The sequence below is a fragment of the Eurosta solidaginis genome, chromosome 2 (genome assembly GCF_040869045.1).
Source record: "Eurosta solidaginis isolate ZX-2024a chromosome 2, ASM4086904v1, whole genome shotgun sequence".
NCBI classification, from domain to species: Eukaryota; Metazoa; Arthropoda; class Insecta; order Diptera; family Tephritidae; genus Eurosta; species Eurosta solidaginis.
In genome coordinates this window covers 282,582,982-282,609,651 of record NC_090320.1, presented here as the reverse complement: position 1 = coordinate 282,609,651, position 26,670 = coordinate 282,582,982, and the positions used below count along the sequence as shown (strand labels likewise).

The 26,670-nt window shown below is 39.4% G+C and overlaps 1 protein-coding gene across 2 annotated transcripts in view; it reads right to left on the bottom strand.

The window, feature by feature from the left end:
* Positions 1 to 255: 255 nt before the first annotated feature.
* LOC137241065 (lopap-like) overlaps positions 256 to 26,670 on the bottom strand; it is a 49,271-nt gene continuing 22,856 nt past the window's right edge. Inside the window, exon 6 of one of the 2 annotated variants that reach the window (XM_067768241.1) lies at positions 256 to 621. In XM_067768241.1, coding sequence (XP_067624342.1) covers positions 425 to 621 — 197 coding nt within the window. In that variant the 3' untranslated portion in view covers positions 256 to 424. Of the gene's footprint in view, positions 622 to 12,940; positions 13,313 to 26,670 lie in introns of those variants that run through there. The other variant, XM_067768242.1, reaches the window with a different exon arrangement.

Genomic DNA, 26,670 nt, shown 5'->3' with positions numbered 1-26,670 from the left:
ACCTACAGCTGCGTATCCGAAACATTTCCGTACCTTCAACCCCCAATCCAATAATGATTGTAGCATCCGTGTCTCTCTGCTTCAATGACATCCCAAACCTTTTCCTTCTTCAAAATAAGCTGCTTTCTATATTTCTACAGCTCGTAGTTATCGCGATACAATTTCGTAATAGCCCATTCAGCCATATCGTAAAATATTAATATAATTACCGAACAAACAAATTACAAAATAAAAAAATTTCACAACGCAGGCCCATAACTTATTGCAAAAATATTAACTTGTCTATATTTGGTATTTAGATTCAATTACAAGAACGAGACAAATTTTCACTATTCTAATAAAATGTTTGACAATTTATTATGATAACTGGATGGTCATAATATATGTACAAAAAGTATGTAAAGTATATACTTATTAATCGAAATTATCTAACACTTCGTCTTCCCGATACTCTGCTTGCTGTGCGACTGACTGTTTCCCTTCTTTCATAACCTTGGCAACGCTCATGACTGATCAATTCGAGCTCAATTGTGGAAATCTGTTGGTCATTTAGAGCACGCTTGTAAGCGTCTTCAATACTCTGGTCTGGGTTAGGGACTCTTGTATGAACCCAAACGAATTCTAAATTTGGGAAGAGAAAATGTTGTTATAAATATGTTTATATGTGATATTTGAATGACATGTAAAATTGTGATTACGTTCGTCCTGCATTTGACCTGCATTTTTCGAAGTTTATTAAAGGTCAAGATAAAATCGGCTGGCTGTTTGATTCCTATGTCCCCTTAAAAACTAAATTAGTTAATCGGTGCAGTAAGCCTTGGTTTAATACTAGTATTAACAAGTAAAAAAGGCTAAGTTCGGGTGTAACATTACATACTCAGCTGAGAGCTATGGAAACAAAATAAGGGAAAATCACCATGTAAGAAAATGAATCTAGGGTAACCCTGGAATATGTTTGTATGACATATGTATCAAATGGAAGGTATTAAAGAGTATTTTAAGAGGGAGTGGGCCATAGTTCTATAGGTGGACGCCATTTAGGGATATCGCCATAAACGTAGACCAGGGCTGACTCTAGAATTTGTTTTTACGATATGGGTATCAAATGAAAGGTGTTAATGAGTATTTTAAAAGGAAGTGGGCCTTAGTACTATAGGTGGATGCCTTTTCGAGATATTGCCATAAAGGTGGACCAGGGGTGACTCTAGAATTTGTTTGTACGACATGGGTATCAAATGAAAGTTGTTAATAAGTATTTTAAAAGGGAGTGGGCCTTAGTTCTATAGGTGTATGTCTTTTCGAGGTATCAACATAAAGGTGGACCAGGGGTGACTCTAGAATTTGTTTGTACGATATGGGTATCAAATGAAAGGTGTTAATGAGTATTTTAAAAGGGCGTGGGTATTAGTTCTATAGGTGGACGCCTTTTCAAGAAATCGCCATAAAGGTGGATCAGGGGTGACTCTAGAATTTCTTTTTACGATATTGGTATCAAATGAAAGGTGTTAATGAGTATTTTAAAAGGGAAGTGGGCCTTAGTTCTATAGTGGGCCTTAGTTCTATAGGACGCCTTTTTGAGACATCGCCATAAAGGTAGACCAGGGGTGACTCTATAAAGTGTTTGTACGATATGGGTATCAAATTAAAGGTATTAATGAGGGTTTTAAAAGGGGGTGGTGGTAGTTGTATATGTGAAGGCGTTTTCGAGATATCGACCTAAATGTGGACCAGGGTGACCCAGAAAATCATCTGTCGGGTACCGCTAATTTATTTATATATGTAATACCACGAACAGTATTCCTGCCAAGATTTCAAGGGCTTTTCATTTCGCCCTGCAGAACTTTTTCATTTTCTTCTACTTAATATGGTAGGTGTCACACTCGTTTTACAAAGTTTTTTTCTAAAGTTATATTTTGCGTCAATAAGCCAATCCAATTACCATGTTTCATCACTTTCTTCGTATTTGGTATAGAACTGTGCCATTTTTTTAATTTTTCATAATTTTCTATATCGAAAAAGTGGGCGTGGTCATAGTCGGATTTCGGCCATTTTTTATACCAATACAAAGTGAGTTCGGATAAGTACGTGAACTGAGGTTAGTAAAGATAATTTGATTTTTGCTCAAATTATCGTGTTAACGGCCGAGCGGAAGGACAGACAGTCGACTGTGTATTAAAACTGGGCGTGGCTTCAACCGATTTCGTCCTTTTTCACAGAAAACAGTTATCGTCCTAGAATCTAAGCTCCTACCAAATTTCACAAGGATTGGTAAATTTTTGTTCGACTTATGGTATTAAAAGTATCCTAGACAAATTAGATGAAAAAGGGCGGAGCCAAGCCCATTTTGAAATTTTCTTTTATTTTTGTATTTTGTTGCACCATATCATTACTGGAGTTGAATGTTGACATAATTTACTTATATACTGTAAAGATATTAAATTTTTTGTTAAAATTTGACTTAAAAAAATTTTTTTTAATTGGGCGTGGTTGTTCTCCGATTTTGCTAATTTTTATTAAGCATACATATAGTAATAGGAGTAACGTTCCTGCCAAATTTCACCATAAACGACTTCCACTTTACAGCATGCAAAACTTTTAAATTACCTTCTTTTAAAAGTGGGCGGTGCCACGCCCATTGTCCAAAATTTTACAAATTTTCTCTTCTGCGTCATAATTTCAACTCACCTACCAAGTTTCATCGCTTTACCCGTCTTTGGTAATGAATTATCGCACTTTTCGGTTTTTCGAAATTTTCGATATCGAAAAAGTGGGCGTGGTTATAGTCCGATATCGTTCATTTTAAATAGCGATCTGAGATGAGTGCCCGGGAACTTATATACCAAATTTCAATAAGATACCTCAAAATTTACTCAAGTTATCGGGTTAACGGACAGACGGACGGACGGACATGGCTAAATGAATTTCTTTTTTCGCCCAGATCATTTTGATATATGGAAGTCTATATCTATCTCGATTAGTTTATGCCGTTACGGGGTACCTTTGTGCGGACAAAATTAATACACTCTGTTAGAAAAATAAAAAAACATTTTGATAAAAACTTGATTTAATTAAAACTAGTACAGAAGTTTGATAAAAAAGAATACGAAAAACAACTTTTTTATTTAGAACTGGTAAAATAAATCAGCAAAGACAATTTTTGAAAATAATTAGTAAAAAAACGAAGTATTTTTTTGAAATGAGTATTATCAAGTAAGGACGTCTAAGTTCGGGTGAAACCGCACATTACATACCCAGCTGTACATTTGAAATGCTGTTGTTGTTTGTTTTGTGTGCTTAATAGTGTTACAAGGCTGCGCAATAATAAATATACATATGGTTCTATTCTGAAATAATTTTCGTTTAAAAGAAGCAAAGAGGATACAGAGGCTAACACCAATGACCTTGAGCGGGTTGCTGTTTTAGTTGTAGCAGTGCTTCGCCCCATCCAATAGGTGCGACCAATCACAAATTGTCATCAATGTCCTCTAACGGGAGTCCAAGGAAACTTGCAGTTTCAACTGGGGAGGATCATAATGAGAGGGGTTTTAGAGGCGTTGGTTCCATATTACAATTAAAGAGATGGTTGGTGTCATTGCAAGCGGGGCATACATTTTGTATGTCGGGGTTGATTCTGGATAGGTAAGAGTTTAACCTGTTACAGTATCCAGATCGAAGTTGAGCTAGAGTGACTCGCGTTTCCCTGGGGAGTATGCGTTCCTCTTCGCAAGTTTTGGGTACTGTTCTTTGAGTATTGGATTCACCGGGCAATTACTTGCATAAAGGTCCGACGCCTGTTTATGGTTCGGCTGAGTTCTCAGGTGCCGTATTTCCTCATAATGCTTACGGAGATGACTCCTTAAGCCCCTGGGCAGTGTTGGCTCATCAATCAGTTGTCTGTTGGGATGCCCAGGTTTCTGGGTATTCAACAGGAACTGTTTGGTTAGCATCTCATTTCTCTACCTGATGGGGAGTATTCTCGCCTCATTATATAGATGGTGTTCTGGGGACATAAGAAGACAACCCGTGGTAGTTCTGAGGGCAGTATTTTGGCAGGCCTGTATCTTCTTCCATTGAGGGGTCTTATCCATATCGGGGACGCGTGGCATGCAATCGGCTGGCCAATTGCTTTGTAAGTGGTAATGAGCGTTTCTTTATCTATTCCCCAAGTACTGCCGGCAAGAGATTTGAGGATTTTATTACGGCTCTGGATTTTCGGTACAATTGCGACTGCACGCTCACCAAAATGTGGATCTTGATCAAACGTCACACCCAAGATTTTGGGCTGTAGGACAGTCGGTAGCGTAGTGCCATCGACGTGGATGTTCAAAATGGTCAACATTTGGGACGACCATGTTGTAAATAAGATCGCGGAAAAACTGGAGAGATCAGGGAGGTAGCCATTTATTCTGTTGCAAAGCTCATCGATCTGTGGGCCTGGGCCTTGCAGTCATCGGCGTAGGAAACGATAGTAACGCCTTCTGGTGGCGAAGGTAGCTTAGATATGTATAAATTAAACAAAAGTGGGGATAGGATACCACCCTGTGGCACCCCTTGTCTAATTCTTCTTGGTTTAGATGATTCGTATTTAAATTGCACCGATGCCTGCTGACCACCCAGATAATTTGCGGTCCAACTTTTAAGACATGGGGGAAGGGTAGACCCTTCCAGGTCTTGCAGTAATGTGCCATGGTTGACCATATCAAAAGCTTTTGATAGGTCTAGCGCAACGAGTACTATTCTATGGTGGGGGTTTGGATTTAAACCGCAATTTATCTGGGTGCTAATGGCATTTAGCGAGGTGGTGGTGCTATGAGTTTTCTAAAGCCATGCTGAACAGGCTAGCTGCAAATTTGCTTTGAAGTAGAGGTGTGGTGGCTTCAAGCGTCTTGCCTACTAGCGATAGGAGATGTATCGGGCGATATGACTCTCCTATGTTAGCTGGTTTCCCAGGCTTTAGTAGCGGGACCACCTTAGCCATTTTCCATTCTTCGGGTATGATAAAGGTGGAAAGAGACAGGTTGAAGACGTGTACTAAATATTTGAAACCCTCTTTCCCTAGGCTTTTAAGCATCAGCATGGCTATGTCGTCTGGGCCCACTGCCTTGGATGGTTTAGCATGACCGATGGCGTCCTCAACCTCTTTGGCATTGATGGTAATTGGAGATGCGCTGAATTTATGTTTATGTGCGCGTCTGTTGGCCCTCCGTCTATCTTTGTCGACCGTAGAATGCATTATATATTGTCGGCAGAAAGCGCTCGCGCATTTTTTCGCATCCGACAGCAAGGCGATGGAAATTTTGTCATTGTGCTTAGACGGATTCGATAGGGACTTTACGGTAGACCAAAGTTTACCTACACCGGCAGAGAGGTTACAACCGCTTAGGTGCTCCTCTCATTTCGCCCGCATGTGTTCATCCACAAGCATTCTGATGCGTTGGTTTATATCCCTTATTTGGGGGTCGCAGGGATAGAGCTGTCTTATAAGGTCACGTTCTCTCGCTAAATTTGCTAAATTTTTTCTATCGGCGGGAATGAAGCGAGCCGAGGCGGATTCAATGATCTTGCGGAAAGCACGGTCCCCTTGGCGAGCATCAGTAGGTATAGGGAGGGCAGCAAAGCGGTTGTCTGTAAAGGATTTGTATTCGTCCCACTTTCATTTTATGAAGTTTATGAAAGTGCGTTTTTCTGTGACGATGAAGTCGGCGGTACGCTCGAGCGAAATAAATATTAGCAGGTCATCAGATGCCAATGTTACCATCGGCTGCCAGTTGACGCAGTTTACGAGTCCTGCGCTTGCGATTGATATATCCGGCGAACTGTGACAGCTTCCTATCATACGTGTCGGGGCGTCTCCGTTTATTGTGCAGAACGTAGTTTCTTCTATTTTATCCGCCAACATCTCAGCCCTACTGTCTGCCTGCAAGTTTGAATGCCATAGATCGTGATGGGCATTGAAATCTCCCAAGATAATGCGATTATTGCCAGTGAGTAAGGCGCTGATATTAGCGCGATATCCACTGGGGCAACAGGTGGCAGGAGGGATGTAGATGTTGATAATTTCTAGGTTTGCATCGCCTGACCGAACAGATAAGCCTTGTCGTTCTAAGACATTGTCCCTGCGGCTGATGTCGGGATCAAATATATGATATTGCACTGAGTGGTGTATGATAAACGCGAGATCGCCTCCATTTTCGCTCTCGCGATCTTTTCTGTGGACATTATACCCAGAACAGTTGTGCAGAGCAGATATTGCAGTGAGTTTAGTCTCTTGAATCGCAGCAATGCGGATGTTGTGCCGCTTCATGAAATCGACTATCTTCGTGATCTTCCCAGTTAATCCATTAGAGTTTAACTGCAGAATTCTGAAGTGCAACGGGGGAGACGTCGTCACTCTGGGGGTAAGTGACGGGTGACTACGCCTGGATTGTGAAAGGCTAGGACGCAACTGCTGTTGTGGCTCTGGGACTGGACGTCCTTGGGTAAACACTGGGGTACCCGGTGTGTTTGGGTTTGCGGCCTGCCAACATGGCGTTATGTAACCCGTCGGCGTGTTGCCGTCGCGGGGACCAGAACATCTAGGAAAGTGGCACCGTCCAAGGCAGGAGCTGCATTGAGCGGATGTCGCAAACATATATATTCTGTGCTGGCAAACGGTGCAAAAGGAGGTAGGGACTAAGAATCTGTTTCCCTGATATACACGATTGCTGCTGGAAAAGAGGGGGAGAGAAGACGGGAGCAGGGGCTGCTGCTCGACATTGCTTCCGACTCTACTACGGGGATTGTAGGTGTGATTGGGAGCAGCCGTATGAGTTGGTAGCGCCGTGGGGCGGGAGCAGCAGCGGGTACTTGTTGTGGCTTGCTGAGCAGCGGGGCTGCTGGAAGGTAGTGGGTGCGCACTAAGGGGTAGACTACGGAACGCCCTTGACCGTGAACAGCAAGGAGCCACAAAAGATTTATAGAAGTTACGTGGACGTCTGGTTTTGTGATCCAGCCCAGAACAACCTGTCCGATGCAACCATCCCTTACACGAGACACACTGACAAGAGTATGACCGTCCTAAAAAGATTCTTTTCAGGAGACGGACCCGGAGTGGATTCGATACATTCCCGGAGCAAGAGAATATGGAGCAGTCCCTCTGCAAGGAGCTGCTGGGAGGATCAAAGGATTTTGATACCGTTAATTATGAAATTCTGATATTATAATTAATCAAATTACTTAATTTTTCGCCTACAGTTGCGAAACTGGTGACTTCTTGTTTAAGAGGCATATCACAATCGGTTTTCCATGGTGATAAAATGTCTAGTAGTCTCGACTTGACAAGAGGTGTACCTCAAGGATCTATTTTAGGTCCATTATTGTGTAGCATTAAGCGTCTATGCCCACCTATGCAATACATTTTGCAGCATTACGCATCATGAACTCCTATGCAATACATTTTTAACAGCTCAATCATATTACAATATTATACAAATTATTGACCTAAAACAGCGGTTACCTAACATCAATGGAATGCCGAATATGAAACTCTTGTCTGTTCACAAATAATAAATTCTGCTTATTATCAATTTTAGTTTCTCACCAAAATATTTACATACAACCAATCATGAGAATTAACCAGACAGAATATCGATTTGCTGACGAATGCATACATATTTACATATCTGCATAGCATGCATACAAATCTACATATATGCATAGCGTGCATACAAATCTACATGTATGCAGACTACGCATACAAATCTACAGGTAAGCATACCACGCTTACAAATCTACATGTATACATACCGTGTATACAAATTTACATGTATGATTAGTGTTAATACAAATGTACATATTTTTAGTATTAAGGTAATTATGAATGTGTAGGTTAAGAATGTATCTATAAAAAAGAAAGAATTTTTTTAATAAATAGATTGATGTTCAGACATTCAAACCACAAACATTTCGTTTTATAAATTTAAATATTTCATGGCGATCCTGCCAGCCTGATCTCAATTAGCTGAAAATTTGCTCATTAAGCAAAATTCGCTAGATCTTGCTGAACAGATATCCTGCCAAGTTTTTAGTCAAATATTAAAATATTAAATATGTTAGTCAAAATTTAATGGGCACACATTAGTGCCAAAGAGGACTAAAAAAAAGTCCTAGCAATATAATTTTTACACTAATCAAGAGCACTGGCGAATACTAGATGAAGAACACTGGCGAAAATTTTACTTGGACAAGGAGCATGAACGGATATTACGTTTTTTAAAAAACATTTCAATCAAATTGGCGACACACAAATTTGGACGCAGCTGATTGCGCATAGAAGAAGTGGAATGACATTTCAATCAAACTGGCGACACACAAATTTGGACGCAGCTGATTGCGCATAGAAGAAGTGGAATAATATTTCAACTCGACTACGGTATACAACTTTGCACTACGATTTAAACTGGCATCATGATTGGCGTAAAGCGGCTTATATAAGTATATTTAGAAACAAATTGGGCGGCCTTTATGGACGCTAAACTATGAGCAAAAATGAAAGTTTTTGCTTAGGAATGTTTTTTTTAAATAGGACTCGTAATTAATCGAAAAAATATAAAGCTACTTTGTCAAAATTTAAAGAAAAGTGTGTAGGAAGATATATATGTTAAACTTTGAAAAAATTTATTTGCAATTTTAAGAAAAATACGAATGTTAAAAATATTAACTTTAGAAATAATTTTTTTTTATGAAAAACAAAAAATTTTTAGAAACGAATTTTATACAATAATGTTAATAAGGAAAACTATTCAAGTAAATTGGAATGTTTAGGACACTTCTTTAAAATAGTTAGTTAACTTCAGACAGTTTCACCTTTCCTTTGGAGAAAGCCCATAGGACATTTCTATAAGGTTTAAAAATAAAATTACTCTGTTAATAATAAATAAAAATGCAAAGAGATTCCTCAGACATTCCTCTCTATTGGTGGGACGAAAATACCCGACACACTAGGGACCTACAAAAAGAATTAGAAGGCTTAAAGAAATTGTGGAAGATAATAGGTATATTATAGATAGAGGACATTATAAACCCCACTTCCAGGGTGGAAGAAATACTGCGTATGATAAGGAGAGGGTTCCCCGAAAATTCCAAATGTTGAGTAGCATCCGAAAAAAAAAGTATATAATAAAATATTGTTTAATACGAATATATAAAAATATTTTCAAATATATTATAAACTACACTAAGTTAGTATAAAAACAATTTTTTTTTTGGAATATTAAAATATTTTTTTTTAAATAAAAATATTTTTAATCAACAATTTTGACAAAATAAAAAGTTATAAAACAAAATATCTATCATCTTATTAACTTTCAAAATGTCTTGGTGGACAAAAATAGCCCAAGGCATTATGATAGCCATAGCTGGCTACGAGGTAGGAAAAGGAAACTCTGAAACATCAGAGAACAGGATAGCAAAATATGAACCACCAGCTGAATCAGAAACAAAAGCTGCCCCAAACATCCCAGATGGTTGGCTAGCAGTTTTAATCTGCGTTATCGTGCTATTAATCATAACGATAGCAGCTATACTTAAAACCTATATGAAATTTAAATATAGGCAAATGAATAACGTGCAACAGCGCGTCTAATATCCCTTTTTCCTCATACCCAAGTTTCTAAACTCAAAGCTGAGGAAGAGCAATAAACAATTAAAGTAAAATCCCAAATAGTAAGTCTTAAAAATGTCACAATCGACAATAAAGGCAACCCTGCCTAAAGCGAACAGCAAATCAAAATTCGTATAATTCCGTTGAATGTTCCTGACAAAGATGGTCAGGAAGCAATGGGAAATTCTAGGACAGTGGAAGGAAGCAAAACCTAACAAAAAAAAATATACATATTTTTCAACCAGCCCATAACAACAAAAGAAAAAATGAAGAAAAGTCACAAAGAGAACCTATAAAAATATAAGTGAAGCGCTATATAAATTTGCAGCAATAAGACATGTCGCTCTCGTTTTCATCTTAGGATAGAAAAATGGTAGCGTAGGAAATACAAGATACCTGATTGTAGATGATAAAATTGACTTAGGACAATTACTTATCATGCTGTACACACGTTGTGCGAATGCCGCCAATACAGGACTTGGTATTTATAAGAAAAACACAGTTGTCCTGAGGGACAAATGGGTGGAAAATGATTGATTATTTACTCGAGTAGGCAAACGTAAAATAATAATTGATAGTTCTCTAAGATCAAATAGATGCATTAACCAAAGAGGTTGTGCATGTGACAAATCCCGGAATAAAAATAAAAATAATTCTTCATAAAAGTCATGACGATTCTGTCCTGGTGGCCGCCGCAGAAATCGCATGACAAATAAGATCAAAGAAATTGCTGGAAAATATGAAATTATTGAGAATATAAAAAGAACATTTAAAAATACGCAAATTCTGTTTTGCACCCACTGTACCTTCCACTACTATCAATACATAGCTACCCCGCTCTTCCATCAGCAACTTATCTATTGTCTATACAATCTATTACAAATTCATCTTATTATGAGAAAAAAAAAAATATCAAAAGAAAAAAGACTTGAATAATATGCGAAATTAGTTTAATGAAATAAAATAAATTAAATCATTTATTGCCTAGGTCTCATAAGATCATATTTTTACATATTAGGAAAATACTTTACTCTAACCCTCGGTAGATAGATAAACAAAAAAATTTTTTTATGGTAAATCATATACATAGAAAAATTTCTATAAGAAAGTAGTGCGGTATAATTTAGAAAATAGAGATAGTATAAACAAAACAAAAGAAATAATAGTCCATAAGAATAGACTTAAACCCATTTAAAATAACTTTTGTTAAATTAAAACAAATAATCATTCCAATTTACTCGATTTGTAAGAACATGCCGATTTTTAAGTGAGTCGACGCTCTTAAAGACCGGCTGTGTAAAACAAATTTAAAAAATTCTTTATCTGTAAAATAATCGTTAAATTGAAAATTTTGAAAAAAAGGGGACTTGTACAAAAACAAAAGAAAACAAGTAAGGACCGGACTGTCTTCGGCTGTGCCGAAGACTTCATACCTTTCATGAATGGGGCTGAAAAATAATCTTATGCCGTTCGTAATCTCCGAATAATCGGATGTATAAGATAAGAAATATATAATGAACAGATCTACATACCTAAACGATTTTTAAGATAAATATAAAATAAAAAATAGGTAGGTACTTTGTGTGAGGATGCAAAGTTTCAGGTTTTTTGTGGTCTGCGTGTAAAATCTATGACTACGAATCACGTATTTCAACAATATATGACGTAAACGTAACTATTTGATGAAATATCTTATCTGAACAATCGGTTGTATGAGATATATACTATATATACCACCGATCTCAATGATTTTTCAGACAACAATATATGCTATACACGTAAGCATTTGGTGAAATTTGAAGCTTCTAGCTGGTAAAATGGGGCCGAAATTGCAAAAAAAATATATATATCATATATATATTATATATATCACCGATCTCTATGATTTTTTCAGACAGCAATATATGCCATATACGTAAGCATTCGGTGAAATTTGAAGCTTCTAGCTGCTAAAATGGGGCTAAAATTGCGAAAATATATATATATATATACTATATATATATACTATATATACCACCATATATATACTATATATACCACCGATCTTTATGATATTTTCAGACAACAATATATGCTATATACGTAAGAATTCGTTGAAATTTGAAGCCTCTAGCTCTTAAAATAGGGCAGTAATTACGAAAAGTTTCTTATCTGAACAATTGGTTGTGGGGGATATATACTATATATACGACCGATCTCATCAATTTTTTCAGGCAACAATATATGCAATATACGAAATTATATGGTGCAGTTTGAAGCTTCAATCTGTTAAATTGAGTAAGATATGTCAAAAATCTTCTTTTTCTGAAAAATCGGTTGTATGGAGGATATATGCTATAGTGGTCCGATCCGGCCGGTTCCGACAAATGTCTAATCGGACACCCAAATACACCCGCTCACCAAATTTTATCAAGATATCTCAAAAATTGAGGGACTAGTTTGCATACAAACAGACAGACGGACAGACGGACATGGCTAAATCAACTCAGCTCTTCAACCTGATTATTTCGATATACTTAATGTTGGGTCTATCTATTTTCCTTTAAGGACTTACAATTTTGGGTTTCGTGACGAAATTAATATACCATTTCATTTTCATGAAAGGTATAAAAAGAATATATGTAAGTTGCAAATAATAAAAGTATGACGGTCAGCAAATCAGAAATTAAATCCAAAAACTCTTTCAATACAATATTAAGTTACAGTAAAATATAAAAATCATCTAAATGCAAACAAAGATTTTTATATATTTGTTCACAAAACAATTATATAATCCTCATTTTCTAAGGCGGATGGTGTAGCATTAAGCGTCTATGCCCTCCTATGCAATACATTTTGCGGCATTACGCATCATGAACTCCTATGCAATACATTTTTAACAGCTCAATCATATTACAATATTATACAAATTATTGACCTAAAACAGCGGTTACCTAACATCAATGGAATGACGAATATGAAACTCTTGTCTGTTCACAAATAATAAATTCTGCTTATTATCAATTTTAGTTTCTCACCAAAATATTTACATACAACCAATCATGAGAATTAACCAGACAGAATATCGATTTGTTGACGAATGCATACATATTTACATATCAGCATAGCATGCATACAAATCTACATGCATGCAGACTATGCATACAAATCTACATGTATGCAGACTATGCATACAAATCTACAGGTAAGCATACCATGCTTACAATTCTAAATGTATACATACCGTGTATAAAAATTAAATGTATGATTAGTGTTAATACAAATGTACATATTTTTAGTATTAAGGTAAATATGAATGTGTAGGTTAAGAATGTATCTATAAAAGAGAAAGAATTTGTTTAATAAATAGATTGATGCTCAGACATTCAAACCACAAACATTTCGTTTTATATATTTAAATATTTCAATTGTATATTGCTTATGTAAATGATCTTCCGAGTCAGTTACAACACTGCAATGTTCAAATGTACGCTGACGTTGTACAACTCTATATAAGCTGTAAAGCATCAGATATTGATGATTGTGTACGCCAAATTAATGTTGACTTGGACAGTGTAAGAACCTGGGCTGCAATTAGCGGTTTATGTCTCAATCCAAGCAAATCCAAATATATATTGGTCACCAAACAAACACAAGTTTTAACATCTTTTCCCGATTTAGTTCTGGGTGAGTCTAAAATTGTATACGTGGATAAAGTAAAAATTTTTGGTGTCATATTTAATAAACATCTTCACTGGAATGATCAAATTATCATCACAACCGGCAAAATATACGGGATGTTAAGCAGTTCGTGGTGTAGCCAATGGTTCATACTACTTGAAGTCAGAATACTTCTGGCTAAATCATATTTAATACCGGCATTACTATGTATATGGTTGTGATTTGTTTTCCAGTTGTGACGCAACCAGTAGGCGTAAATTAAATGTAGCTTTTAATAGTATTGCAAGATATATATTTGGCATACGACGATTTCACAGAATATCTCATTATTCTAAACTCGTTTCTGGTGTTACCTTCGAGAACCTTTAAACTGCAGAACTTAATATACTTGCATAGGATAATATACACGCGACAACCGGATTATCTTTACCGAAAACTAAACTTCTTCAGGTCAGAAAGAGGAAACCGTATTAATCAAATGGAACACGGCACTGCTTTTTCAGATCAACATTTCTATATTAACGCCATACAAATTTGGAATAGATTACACCCCTATTTACAATTGGTCAGCAACGCAATGCAATTTAAAAAGTGTATATATAAAAGTATTTTAAATAATACTATTATATGTTTAACTCTTAAAATCTTAAACTTTTGATTCCATATTGTTTGATTTTATATTGTTACGAATATTAGCAAAACTAAGGGGTGCTGCCATCTCTAAGCCGATGCTAAATAGTGATATCATGCACATCCATAGATCAATCATTATGTATCTACATAAACGAATCAATAATTGCGTATACACATATGATCGTATACGAGCAGCGGAGAAGCAATGCACAAACACATTACTTACTTACTTAATTGGCGCTTAACCGTCTAAACGCTTAACCGCCAACCGGCGCCAATTGGTCACACCAAGGGAGTTTAAATCGTTTTCCACCTGGTCCTTCCAACGGAGTGGGGGCCGCCCTCTACCTCTGCTTCCATAGGCGGGTTCCGATAGAAACACTTTCTTGGCCGGAGCATCATCTTTCATTCGCATAACATGGCCTAGCCAGCGCAGCCGCTGCGTTTTAATTCGTTGGACTATGTTGATGTCTGCGTATAGCTCGTACAGCTCATCATTAAATCTTCTTCAGTACTCGCCATCGCCAACGCGTAGAGGTCCATAAATCTTTCGAAGAACTTTTCTCTCGAACACTCCCAAAGCCGCTTCATCTGCTGTTATCATGGTCCATGCTTCTGCCACATATAGCAGGACGGGTACGATAACTGACTTGCAGAGTATGATTTTCGTTCGCCGAGAGAGGACTTTACTTTTAAATTGCCTACCTAGTCCAAAGTAGCATTTAATGGCAAGATTGATTCTTCGCTGGATTTCAGTGCTGATGTTGTTGCTAGTGTTGATGCTGGTTCCCAAATAAACGAAGTATTTTACTATTTCGAAATTATGGCTGCCAACAGTAGCGTGGTCGCCAAGGCGCGTATGCGCTGACTCTTTGCTGGATGACAGCAGGTACTTCGTTTTGTCCTCATTCACCATCAAACCCATCTTTACCGGTTTTTCTCCAGTTTGGAGCAAGCAGAACTAACAGCGCGGGTATTTAGGCCGATGATATCAAGCATATGCCAGTAATTGGACGCTTTTATAGTATATTGTTCCAGTGCGGTTAAGTTCTGCAGCTAGTATAATTTTCTCCAGCATCAAATTAAAGAAATCGCACGATAGGGGGTCACCCTGTCTGAAACCTCGTTTAGTTTCGAACGGCTCGGAGAGGTCCTTCCCAATTCTGACTGAGCTGATGGTGTTGCTCAACGTCATTTTGCATAGCCGTATAAGTTTTGCGGGGAAACCAAATTCAGACATAGCGGCATATAGGCAGCTCCTTTTCGTGCTATCGAAGGCGGCTTTAAAGTCGACGAAGAGGTGATGTGTGTCGATTCTCTTTTCACGGGTTTTTTCCAAGATTTGGCGCATTGTGAAAATCTGGTTGATGGTAGATTTACCAGGTCTAAAGCCGCACTGATAAGGTCCAATCAGCCGGTTCACGGTGGGCTTCAATCTTTCGCACAATACACTTGAAAGGACCTTATATGCGATATTAAGAAGGCTGATTCCACGATAGTTGGTGCATTTTGCAGTATCCCCCTTCTTGTGGAATGGGCAAGGAACACTTAGATTCCAACCGTCCGGCATGCACTCGTCCGCGTATATTTAGCTAAGAAGCTGCTGCATGCGCCTTACCAACTCCTCGCCGCCGTACTTGAATAGCTCCGTAGGCAATTCATCAGCGCCCACGGCCTTGTTGTTTTTCAATCTGGTTATTGCTATTATACCTTCGTCATAATCGTGCGGAGGGACATATATTCCATCATCATCGATTGTGGGTTCGGGTTCTTCATCTCTGCGCGGTGAATTGCTGCCTCCATTTAGGAGAGCAGAGAAGTATTCCCTCCATAATCTAAGCACTCTCTGGATATCAGTTACAAGGTCGCCGTTTTCATTCCTACAGGAGTTTGCCCCGGTCTTAAAACCTTCCGTCTGTCGCCGTATTTTTTGGTAGAATTTTCGGGCGTTATTCCTGGTGGCTAGCAGCTCAAGCTCCTCGCACTCACGCCTTTCTGCTTTTTTCTTCCTGAAAAGGCGTCTCGCTTCCCTTTTTAACTCACGATATCGTTCACACACTCCTCTTGTCGCGCTCGCTTTTAACGTAGCCCTGTAGGCGGCGTATTTTCTTTCGGTTGAAACGCGGCATTCTTCATCGTACCAGTTGTTTTTTCGTGGCCGCCGGTAACCAATTTTTTCCTCGGCGGCAGTACGAAGTGCTTTGGAGATATGCTCCCACTGCTCCTGTATTCCTTCAGGATGAGTTGTGCTCTAAGAGAGCAGGTGTGAGGGTCGAGTTGCGAAATCATTGACAGTCTGTTGTGATTGAACCTTTACGACGTCTAGCTTTCCTTGTGTTTTTTGTTCCTTGGTTTTAGCCGCGTTGAGCCGGGTGCGTATTTTGGCTGCAACGAGATAATGGTCCCAGTCGATGTTAGGTCCTCGGATCGTGCGCACATCTAAAACACTGGAGGCATGCCGTCCGTCTATCACAACGTGACTGATCTGATTGCGAGTATTTCGATCAGGAGACAGCCATGTAGCTTGATGTATCTTTTTATGCATGAAACTCGTGCTGGATATGACCATGTTTCGAGCACCGGCAAAGTCAATCAGCCTCAGTCCGTTAGGAGAAGTTTCATTGTGTAGGCTGAACTTTCCCACTGTAGGGCCAAAAACACCTTCTTTGCCCATCCTGGCGTTAAAGTCGCCAAGCACGACTTTTATATCATGACGGGGGCAGCGCTCGTATGTGCGTTCTAATTGTTCATAAAAAGTGTCTTTTACCTCATCGTCTTTCTCCTCTGTCGGCGCATGGGCGCAGATGAATGATATATTAAAAAATTTTGCTTTTATTCCGATAGCGGCGAGACGCTCGTCTACAGGCGTGAACGCCAACACTTGGCGACAAAGTCTCTCTCCCACCACGAATCCGACGCCGAAACTGCGCTTATTCGTATGGCCACTCCAATAGATGTCACAATTTTTGATCTTCTTTCTTCCTTGCTTCGTCCAACGCATTTCTTGGATGGCGGTGATGTCAGATTTTGCTTTGACGAGGACATCAACCAGCCGGGCATCTGCACCAATCCCATTCAGGGAGCGGACGTTCCAGGTGCATGCCCTCAATTCATTGTCCTTCAAACGTTTGCCATGGTCGTCATCAATAGAGAGTCTATTTATCCGAGGCATGTTGTTATATTTCATTGGAGTATGGTTTTACGTGGCGGGTCCCAAGCCCAGCGCACAACCAGCTCAGCGGGGGAGAAAATATGAATTGCACGTTTATATAGCGAGCCGATTGCTTCAAGACAGACGCCTGCTTGCAGTTGCACCTAGAGGTGTACAGACGCTGCCGATGAGATCTCCCCCGGCTAGCCCTTAAACCGATTATGTCAGAGTGGCCTAGCCAGGTTGTCGCCTTCTCACATTAGCTCACCGCTAAACGGATGTGTAGCGGCTACCCAGAGGATACTTGGCCGCAAGCGACCGGCAGTAGTGAGCTGCTTGAACCGCATGCAAAAGAATTGCTGTGGCCATTCCCAGGTGAATGGTGGTCAGAAGCTTTCCCCACTTTCGTGGACTTTTACACACGGCTCCACCCTCCTCCACAAACACATGCATATATCTTATCTGAATTGCTCACAAGAGAGGGCAATAATTTGTGCAAGTATTACTCAAATGAGAAGTTATAAACGTAGTTTTGGCTGGCGATTTTGTACCTGAAACTAACTAGTAAGTTCTGGAATGGAAAGCCTGGAAGTATGCAATGCGAAATCAATTCAACTTTGTATGCAATAAGTCTTTCGACATGAACATATGGTGTATTATTTTAAAAATTAAAAAATGCACTCTAAAGTGGAAATTTGGAGTAATCTATCACTCACCTAGTAGCAGTGATGTAGATTTTGTTAAATATTTAAATGAGATCGTCACAGAGCACCTTAAAGATTCGGAAAAATGAAAAGGAAAATAATAGCTGGACGACTATGACATATACTGGAAAAGCAACATATAAATTGGCAAACTTCTTTAAACAATACAACATTAACATAGCATTCCAAACATCGAACAATCTAGGGCGAAAACTAAGAACTATCATTAACTCAGAGGATCCGTTTAGCAGCCACGGCGTATACAAGCTTACCTGCGGATGCCAGCATAGTTACATAGGACAAACAGGACGGCAAATAAGAACGAGGTTCAGAGAACATATTAGAGACTACAACAAAAAAATACGGAATCCAAACATTATACCCGAGTCTAACTTCGCGAATCACATGGTGGAGAATGAGTGTTCCCCAGCAAACATCAATAAAACAGTTAGGGTTCTTCACATACAAGAAAAGGGCCGACGTCTCAACGTACTCGAAAACATGGAAATCTACAAACAGAAAACATTCGACGGTAGAATAATAAACGAACAGATAAACACAATTTCTGACACAATATCCGAGCCTTTAACACTTGTTTACAGGAAACCACTTAATCACACAGGTACAACAGACAAACACACAACAACAAATAAACACAAAACAATTAACACACCAAAACAAAAAACCGACAAAGAAGGTCAAACGACTAAAACCACAGATTTCTACCTACCCCAGTCAGCCACACAAATCGATTAGTAAACCACCCTCGGTTCTGAATGAACTCACAGCACATACACATAACTAAATATACACAAGCATCAATTTGACAATACCTGTCATATACCTACGAACTATAAATACAGGAAAAACGATAACAACAGATCAGAACGAAAATCGACACTGATGATGGCACAACGCCGAAACCGGTTTGTCTCAAAACCAAATTTGACAAGGGATGACGGAAAATCGTTCCAATATACATCAATATAAAATATCTGATCATGAGACAATCTGCTAATGACAAATACCCACTTCAAAATATTGCAGAATGAGAAAATATGCTAATGCCGTCTGTTGGGAGAACTACAGCGCGGAGAACCTGATAAATCTGCTGCGGATATGTGATATAAGTCCTATATCTAATATAGTGTTAGAAAATAGGGTTCAGGCTTTGAATGATATCTTGTCTGAAGCCATGCAAACGTTGACATACGAGAAGAGGATCAATATACAATTGCGAAATAAGTGGTACGACCGTGAGCTAACATTACTACATAAAAGAAAATTTGAATTATATAAAATTGCGATTAGCACAGGTCATTGAGATGATTATAATGCCGTTAAAAAAAATATATAAAAAAACTATAATACTTAAAAAGAAGAAATACATGGAAGGTCAAGTGATTAGTAATGAAGGAAATATGAAATCCATGTGGAAATGTTTGAAAGATGCTGTGGAACTTAGACAATAAAGAGCATATTAAAAAAAATAGTATTTAACGGTGAATGTCTAGAAAATAGCAACGATATAGCTAATGTCTTGAATTGTTACTTTGTTCAGAGCATCATCCAAATCAATGATAGTATTGAAACAATTGAACTTGTTGATGAAAGTGAAACAACCAACTCGGTAGCAACATTTGAGCTCACCAGTATCGAGTTAGAAGATATAATGAACATAACAAAATCATTTAAAAACAAATATGGCGGCAAAAACCTTTTGTCAGAGGGTGTTATCAAGGGCTCTATGGTGTACGTTACACACTTATATAAGGACATTATAAACGAATCGTTTGATAGTGGCATTGTTCCCAGCTGCTGGAAGATATCCACAATAATACCAGTGGCAAAAGTAAAAAATACAATGAAACCTGACGAGCTGCGTCCGATTAATACCCTACCTATTGATGAAAAAATTATGGAAACAGTGGTGAAAAAGCAACTAGTAGCATACCTAGACGATCATAATATAATCATACCAGAGCAATCAGGCTTCAGGAAAGGCCACTCCTGCGAAACAGCATTGAACATGGTAATTGCAGAGTGGAAAGAGGCCGTTGCTGATAAAAAGGTAGTAGTATCTTGCTTCTTAGACTTAAAGAGGGCGTTTGAAACAATCGATCGAAATGAATTGGTGAAGTTAATGGATAAAATTGGGATCAAGGGAAAAGCTTTGGAATGGTTTCGTAGTTACCTGAGTAACAGAAAGCAGAGGACGGTAATTGGAGACGCAGTTTCATTGGTTGTTGATGTTAACATTGGGCAGCCACAAGGCTCAGTACTTGCTCCGATATTGTTTATAATTTACATCAATGATATAAAAACTTGCTTGAGAAATTGTAAAATCAGTCTTTTGCGGATGATGAATTAGTTAGCATTAGTGACAAAAATGTAGATTGCGCTGTCATGAAAATACAAGAAGACTTAAATAATTTATTTAATTGGCTGTGCATTAGAAAGCTAAAACTTAATATTGATAAAACTAAGTATATGATATTTAACAAGAGCCATAATAACTTAATCCAATCTAGTCTGAAAATAAACACCAATGCAATTGAAGGAGTAGATAAAATGAAGTACCTAGGTGTAATAATTGATGAGAAACTACGTTTCACAGAACATATGAATCATTTAGAGAAGAAAATTGCATAGAAAATAGGATTTATGTATCGAACATGTAAGCATATTAGCCAACATCACAAAATATTAGTATATAGATCAATTGTAGAACCACATTTAATTTACTGCCCATCAATACTACTAGTAACAAATGATACGTTAATTAATAAGCTCCAAATACAGCAAAACAAAACAATGCGTTTGATACTAAAATACTCTTATAGAACATCAAAAAGTATTATGCTTCCTATGTTAAATTGGCTTAGTATTAAACAATTAATCTGTTATTACCCTTTGAAGTTTATACATTACATAACACACGGAATGTTACCAAATTATCTGAGTGATAAGATACAGTACAATCATGAGATCCATAACTATGGAACTAGGAGTAGCAGAAATTTAAGACTGCCCAAAGTAAGAACCGAGTTCGCAAAAAAGACCATAGAATACGTAGGCTATAAAATGTATAATGAACTACCAGCAGAGATAAAAGACTGTGAAAACGTTTTTAAGTTTAAAGAAAAACTATTTCTATATTGTAAAAATTTAAATATGTAATACTAGTTAAACAATGAATTTACTCATTTCTTTTTGAATAAATTCCAGAGGACAGCAAGGACATGGCAAAGTTCATTGAATTGAAGATCCAGCAACTGAAGAAGGAGTTGGAGAGCCGTGGATTGAATACAACCGGCAATAAACTCGAACTTCAGGCAAGACTACGAGAGGTAATGGAAGCAGAAGGAATTAACGTGGAAGAGTATGTCTTTCATCTTGATGGCGAGGAGACAACAAAAATTTAAGAGAAAAACGAAACATCGCAGACAGTTCCCAGCACAGACTTGAACATGATATTGGCTGCAATATCTGCACAAACATCGACAGTAACACCAATGTCGTCGCAAATGTCATCTCAACTGGAAGAACAGAAGACATATATGGCATCACAATTGGAAATACAGGAGGCACGCATTTCAGACATGTCGACACAGATTACATCCAAGATGTAAACTTAGCTGGAATCGCAGGAGAACCGTATAACAGCGAAGATTGAAACACAAGAAACGCGTATGTCAGAAATATCGACACAGATTACATCCAAGATGGCATCCCAACTGGAATCGCAGGAGACACGCATAACATCCAAGATGGAAGAACAAGAGGAGCGCTTATCATTGCAGGTGGCACAAATGTCTTCGCAGTTAGAAGCATAGGGAGCAAGGGCAACATCAAAGCTGGAAGCGCAGGATGCAAAAATCGCTCAATTTCAGGCAGAAGTCGATGATTTGAAGGGTCTTATGGAGCAGTTACACCAAAATCGCCCAGCAGTTTCAACGAGTAATCCAAAGGTAAAAACACCATCCTTTGACGGTTCTGTTCCTTTCCAGGTCTTCAAGCTACAGTTTGAGAAGACCGCAGCAGTGAACAACCGGAATGCGGAAGATAAAGTTGCTGCACTGTTCGTGGCATTGAAAGGGCCTGCAGCGGAAATCTTACAGACGAACGGAACAGTTATGAAGCATTGATGGCTGCTGTGGAACGACGTTATGGAAGCGAGAAAAGAAAACAAATATTCCAAATTGAGTTGCAAAACCGCTAAATAAAATAAATGAAAGGCGCGATAACCTCCGAAGAGATCTTAGGCCGAGCTTCTCTTCCAATTTGCGTCGTGCTCCTCTTGATTTCCCCTACAAATTGGCCGGACGGGACCTTCATGTTTTTTATGCCGACTTCGAACGGCTTCTGCAAGGCAGATGAGTTTTCACTGAGAGCTTTTCATGACAGAAATACACCCGGAGCGCTTGCCAAACACTGCCGAGGGGCGACCCCGCTTAGAAAAATTTTCTTCTAATTGAAAAACCTTATTTCTAAAATTTTGTAGTTGCTTTGCCCGGGGTGTGAACCCAGGGCATACGGTGTGGTAGGCGGAGCACGCTATCATTACACCACGGTGGTCGCCAAACCGCAAAACCGCTACCAAAAAGCAAATGAGACATTGCAGGGGTTTGCTTCAGATATTGAAAGATTGGCACATCTTGCAAATGCGGACGCACCCGTGGAACACACTGAAAGTGTAAAAATCCAGAGAGATGTGGAAACGAAGCGGGCTACATATGCGAATCCAAAACTAACTAGCATGCACTGACTCAAGAAACACCGTCGCTTTTGAGTAAGCCCGCATATAAACCTCATTGCGTGGAAGTGGAAAGGCCAGACTGGGTAGACACAATTTTGGAAGCATTGAAGGGTACGCAGAAGAAGAATAATGATGCAGTCAAATGCTTTAAGTGTGGAAAGCCAAGGCACCTTGCGCGTTATTGTAACACCAACCCTAACAGTTCCAACAATGTGGGTGGTCGTAAACGCAGAGCTGAAGTAGATGAGCAGATCTCCAAGACCAATCAATCGTTAAACTAAAGCGAGTCAGCCGCAAGGGGCGACAATTGGCTCCCTCAATTGAATGCCCCATAATCTCTATCTCACAAATTGGAAGAAGGTCAAGCAATCTTACTGTAGGAGGACATGTGGATGGAAAGGAACGTTTACTGACTGTAGATACGGGTGCATCCCATTCCATTATTCGAGCGGATTTAGTCAACAATAAGATAAGACCATTGCATGGAGCCAAATTGCGTACAGCCACGGGAGCGGACACCCAGGTAATTGGAGAAGTAGAATGTGAAGTAGCAATTGGGAACGTTGATGAAATCATAATTGGAGTGGACTTCTTAATCAACCAAGGCATCAAAAGCGATATGAAAAGCAAGACGATGCGATATAAGAACACGGATGCGCCACTTAATTTCGGCTACGAGAGAGGCTACAGCAGTAAACGAGTGCTGGTGGAAGAGAGTCAGCAAATACCACCAAAATCAGAAGCAGTCATCTGGGCAAAGGTTGATGGAGATTGTGGGACAAACAAATTGTGGGTTGTCGAAGCAGCAAATAAATCAGCACTGAACATACTTGTAGGAAAACCCTGGCTATGACAAAACAAGATGGACGTATTCCGGTAGGAGTACTCAATGAGTTCAAGTCACCATTCAATTTGACCAAAGGAGCTATTTTGGGAAGATGCCAAGAGGCCGAAGTAGTTATTAACTGTGAGCAGCTCCAGGAACACGTTTCGCAACACTGATCTTTCAAATGACATCACAGCATGGACGGAGGGCCTAGAGGAAGACTATCAGAGTAAGGAAAAATAACTGCTCCTAAAGTACGCAGACATATTTGTCCAGGATGGTTCCAAACCAGGCCACACCAACGTTGTGAAATATCAAATTGACACTGGAGATGCGAGGCCGATCCGACAAGCTCCACGTAGTGTTCCACTGGCGAAGCGAGAAGTTGTGAGTCAAATCATACAAGAAATGAGCGACAGCAACGTCATCGAACCATCAGCTAGTCCATGGAGCTCACCGGTAGTACTTGTAAAGAAGAAGGATGGAAAAATGAGATTTTACGTGGACTACCGGAAGTTGAATGACGTTACGAAAAAGGATAGCTACCCATTGCCAAGAATTGATGACACTCTGGACTCGCTATCTGGTACGAAATAGTTTTCCACACTGGACTTGAAAAGCGGCTACTGGCAAGTTGAGGTGAAGGAGGAAGATAAGGAGAAAACAGCCTTCAGTGTTGGTGATGGTCTTTGGACCAGTGATGCCTTTTGGACTTTGTAATGCACCAGCTACTTTTGAGAGACTCATGGAACAGGTACTGAAAGGACTACATTGGAAAACATGCTTAGTGTACCTGGACGACATCATCGTATTGGGCAAGAGTTTTGATGAACATCTTAAGAACTTGGAGGAAGTTTTCCAGAGAATAGCTGGCGCTGGTCTGAAGTTAAGTCCCAAAAAGTGTGCGCTGTTTAAAAAGGAAGTAAATTATTTGGATCACAAAGGAACGACAGAGGGCATCTGCACTGCGAACGAAAAGATAGAGGCTGTAAAGGATTGGCCAAGACCACAGAACCTACATGAATTGAGAAATTTCCTTGGGCTGTGCACATATTACCGCCGATTTGTACCAAATTTTTCCAGCGTAGCCCATAGCCTCCATGAGCTTACAATAAAAAATAAAGCTTTTGAATGGAAGAAGGAGCAAGAAGTGGCTTCCCAAACATTGAAGGAGCGTTTGTGCACTGCCCCAATGTTAGCATATCCGATTCCAGGAGCAACATTTATTCTAGATACAGATGCGAGTGGATATGCTATAGAGGGCGTTTTATCACAACTGGTCGATGGACAGGAGAAGGTAGTTGCATATTACAGCCGTTCGATTGGAAAACCAGAGAGGAACTACTGCGTTACGCGGAGAGAGCTGTTGACATTGGTAGAGTGCATTAAACATTTTCACAAATACCTCTACGGCCAGCGATTCCGTGACAGGACAGATCACGTAGCGTTAAAATGGCTTCTGCAGTTCCGTAATCCGGAAGAACAATTGGCACGGTGGATCGAGCGACTACAAAGCTATGACTTTTCCATTGAGCATCGAAAAGGTAGTACCCATGGAAATGCCGATGCAATGTCGCGAAGACCATGTAGTTTGGAATGCAAGCACTGTTCAAAGGCCGAGGCTAAAGAAGACATTATAGATGTCCGGCTAATGATTATAACATGTACAGATGAATGGGACAAGGAACAGCTAAGAAAGTGTCAGCTAGAAGATACAGATCTGTCCCGTGTTATGCAAGGGCTCAAACGAAACGAAAGACCAAACAGAGAAGAGATGTCAGCAGAGAGTCCCATTGCGAAGTCATATTGGGCACAGTATAACAGTTTAAAATTGATATCAGGTTGCCTTCATCGAGTATGGGAGGGTGAGGATGGTAAATGCAAGAAGAAACTGATAGCTGTTCCCAGAAAGAAGATTCCTGATGTGCTCAGCGAGCTGCATAATGGTCCAAGCGGAGGCCATTTTGGAATCGCGAAGACGCTCGAGAAGATTAAACAGAGATTCTATTGGGTTGGTTACCGTCAGTCGGTCACTGAGTAGATTGCGAATTGCGAGGTTTGCAGCAGAGCGAAAAGGCCCAGAACCCGAAGTCGTGGCCAGATGAAGCAATATAACTCAGGTGCGCCATTTGAAATGATCGCTATGGATGTCGCCGGTCCATTTCCTACTAGCAACGGCGGAAACAAATATGTACTGGTAGTTATGGATTATTTCAGCAAATGGCCAGAGGTATACCCAATCCCAAATCAAGAAGCGGAAACAGTAGCAGAAGTGTTTATAAACAATTGGGTTGCAAGGTATGGTGTACCAATGGAGTTACATTCTGACCAAGGCAGGAATTTCGAATCAGCTGTGTTCCAGAAAATGTGTAAATCATTTGGCATTCGAAAAACACGGACAACTGCATTGCATCCTCAATCCGATGGTATGGTAGAACGATTCAATAGAACATTGGAGGAGCACTTAAGGAAAGTAGTAGACAAGTACCATAAAGAGTGGGATACCCGCATGCCATTATTCTTGATGTCTTACCGATCACCAGTGCATGAGACAACGGGCCAAACCCCTGCAAAAGTAATTTTTGGCAATGACCTTAGACTGCCAGCTGATTTGAAGTTTGGGATAGATGCCAATGCGGAGAGAAATGTCAAGAAATCCACTAGTGATTTGGAAGAAGAGCTAAGAGAAATACATGATCTGATAAGGCAACGAACAAAGATTATGAGTGACAAGATGAAAGCCAGATACGATAAAGCAATTAATTCGGAAGGTTTTCAGGAAGGAGATTTGGTGCTGTTATACAACCCACAACGTAAAAACTGTTTGTCCCCGAAATTGCAGTGTAATTGGTAAGGCCCATACAAAGTTGTAAAACGGATTAACGATGTAGTGTACCGCATACAAACCATCGGTAAACCACGAACCAAAATGAAAGTGGTCCATTTGGAAAGGCTGGCAACGTTTAGATCGGGAGATTTGTCTGATCGGGACGATCAGACTTAGGTGGAGGGCAGTGTTACGAATATTAGCAAAACTAAGGGGTGCTGCCATCTCTAAGCCGATGCTAAACAGTGGTATGCACATCCATAGATCAATCATTAAATATCTACATAAACGAATCAATAAGCGCATCTACACATATGTACGTATACGAGCAGCGGAGAAGCAATGCAAAAACACATGCATATATTTTATCTGAATTGCTCACAAGAGAGGGCAATAATTTGTGCAAGTATTACTCAAATGAGAAGTTATAAACGTAGTTGAGGCTGGGGATTTTGTAGCTGAAACTAACT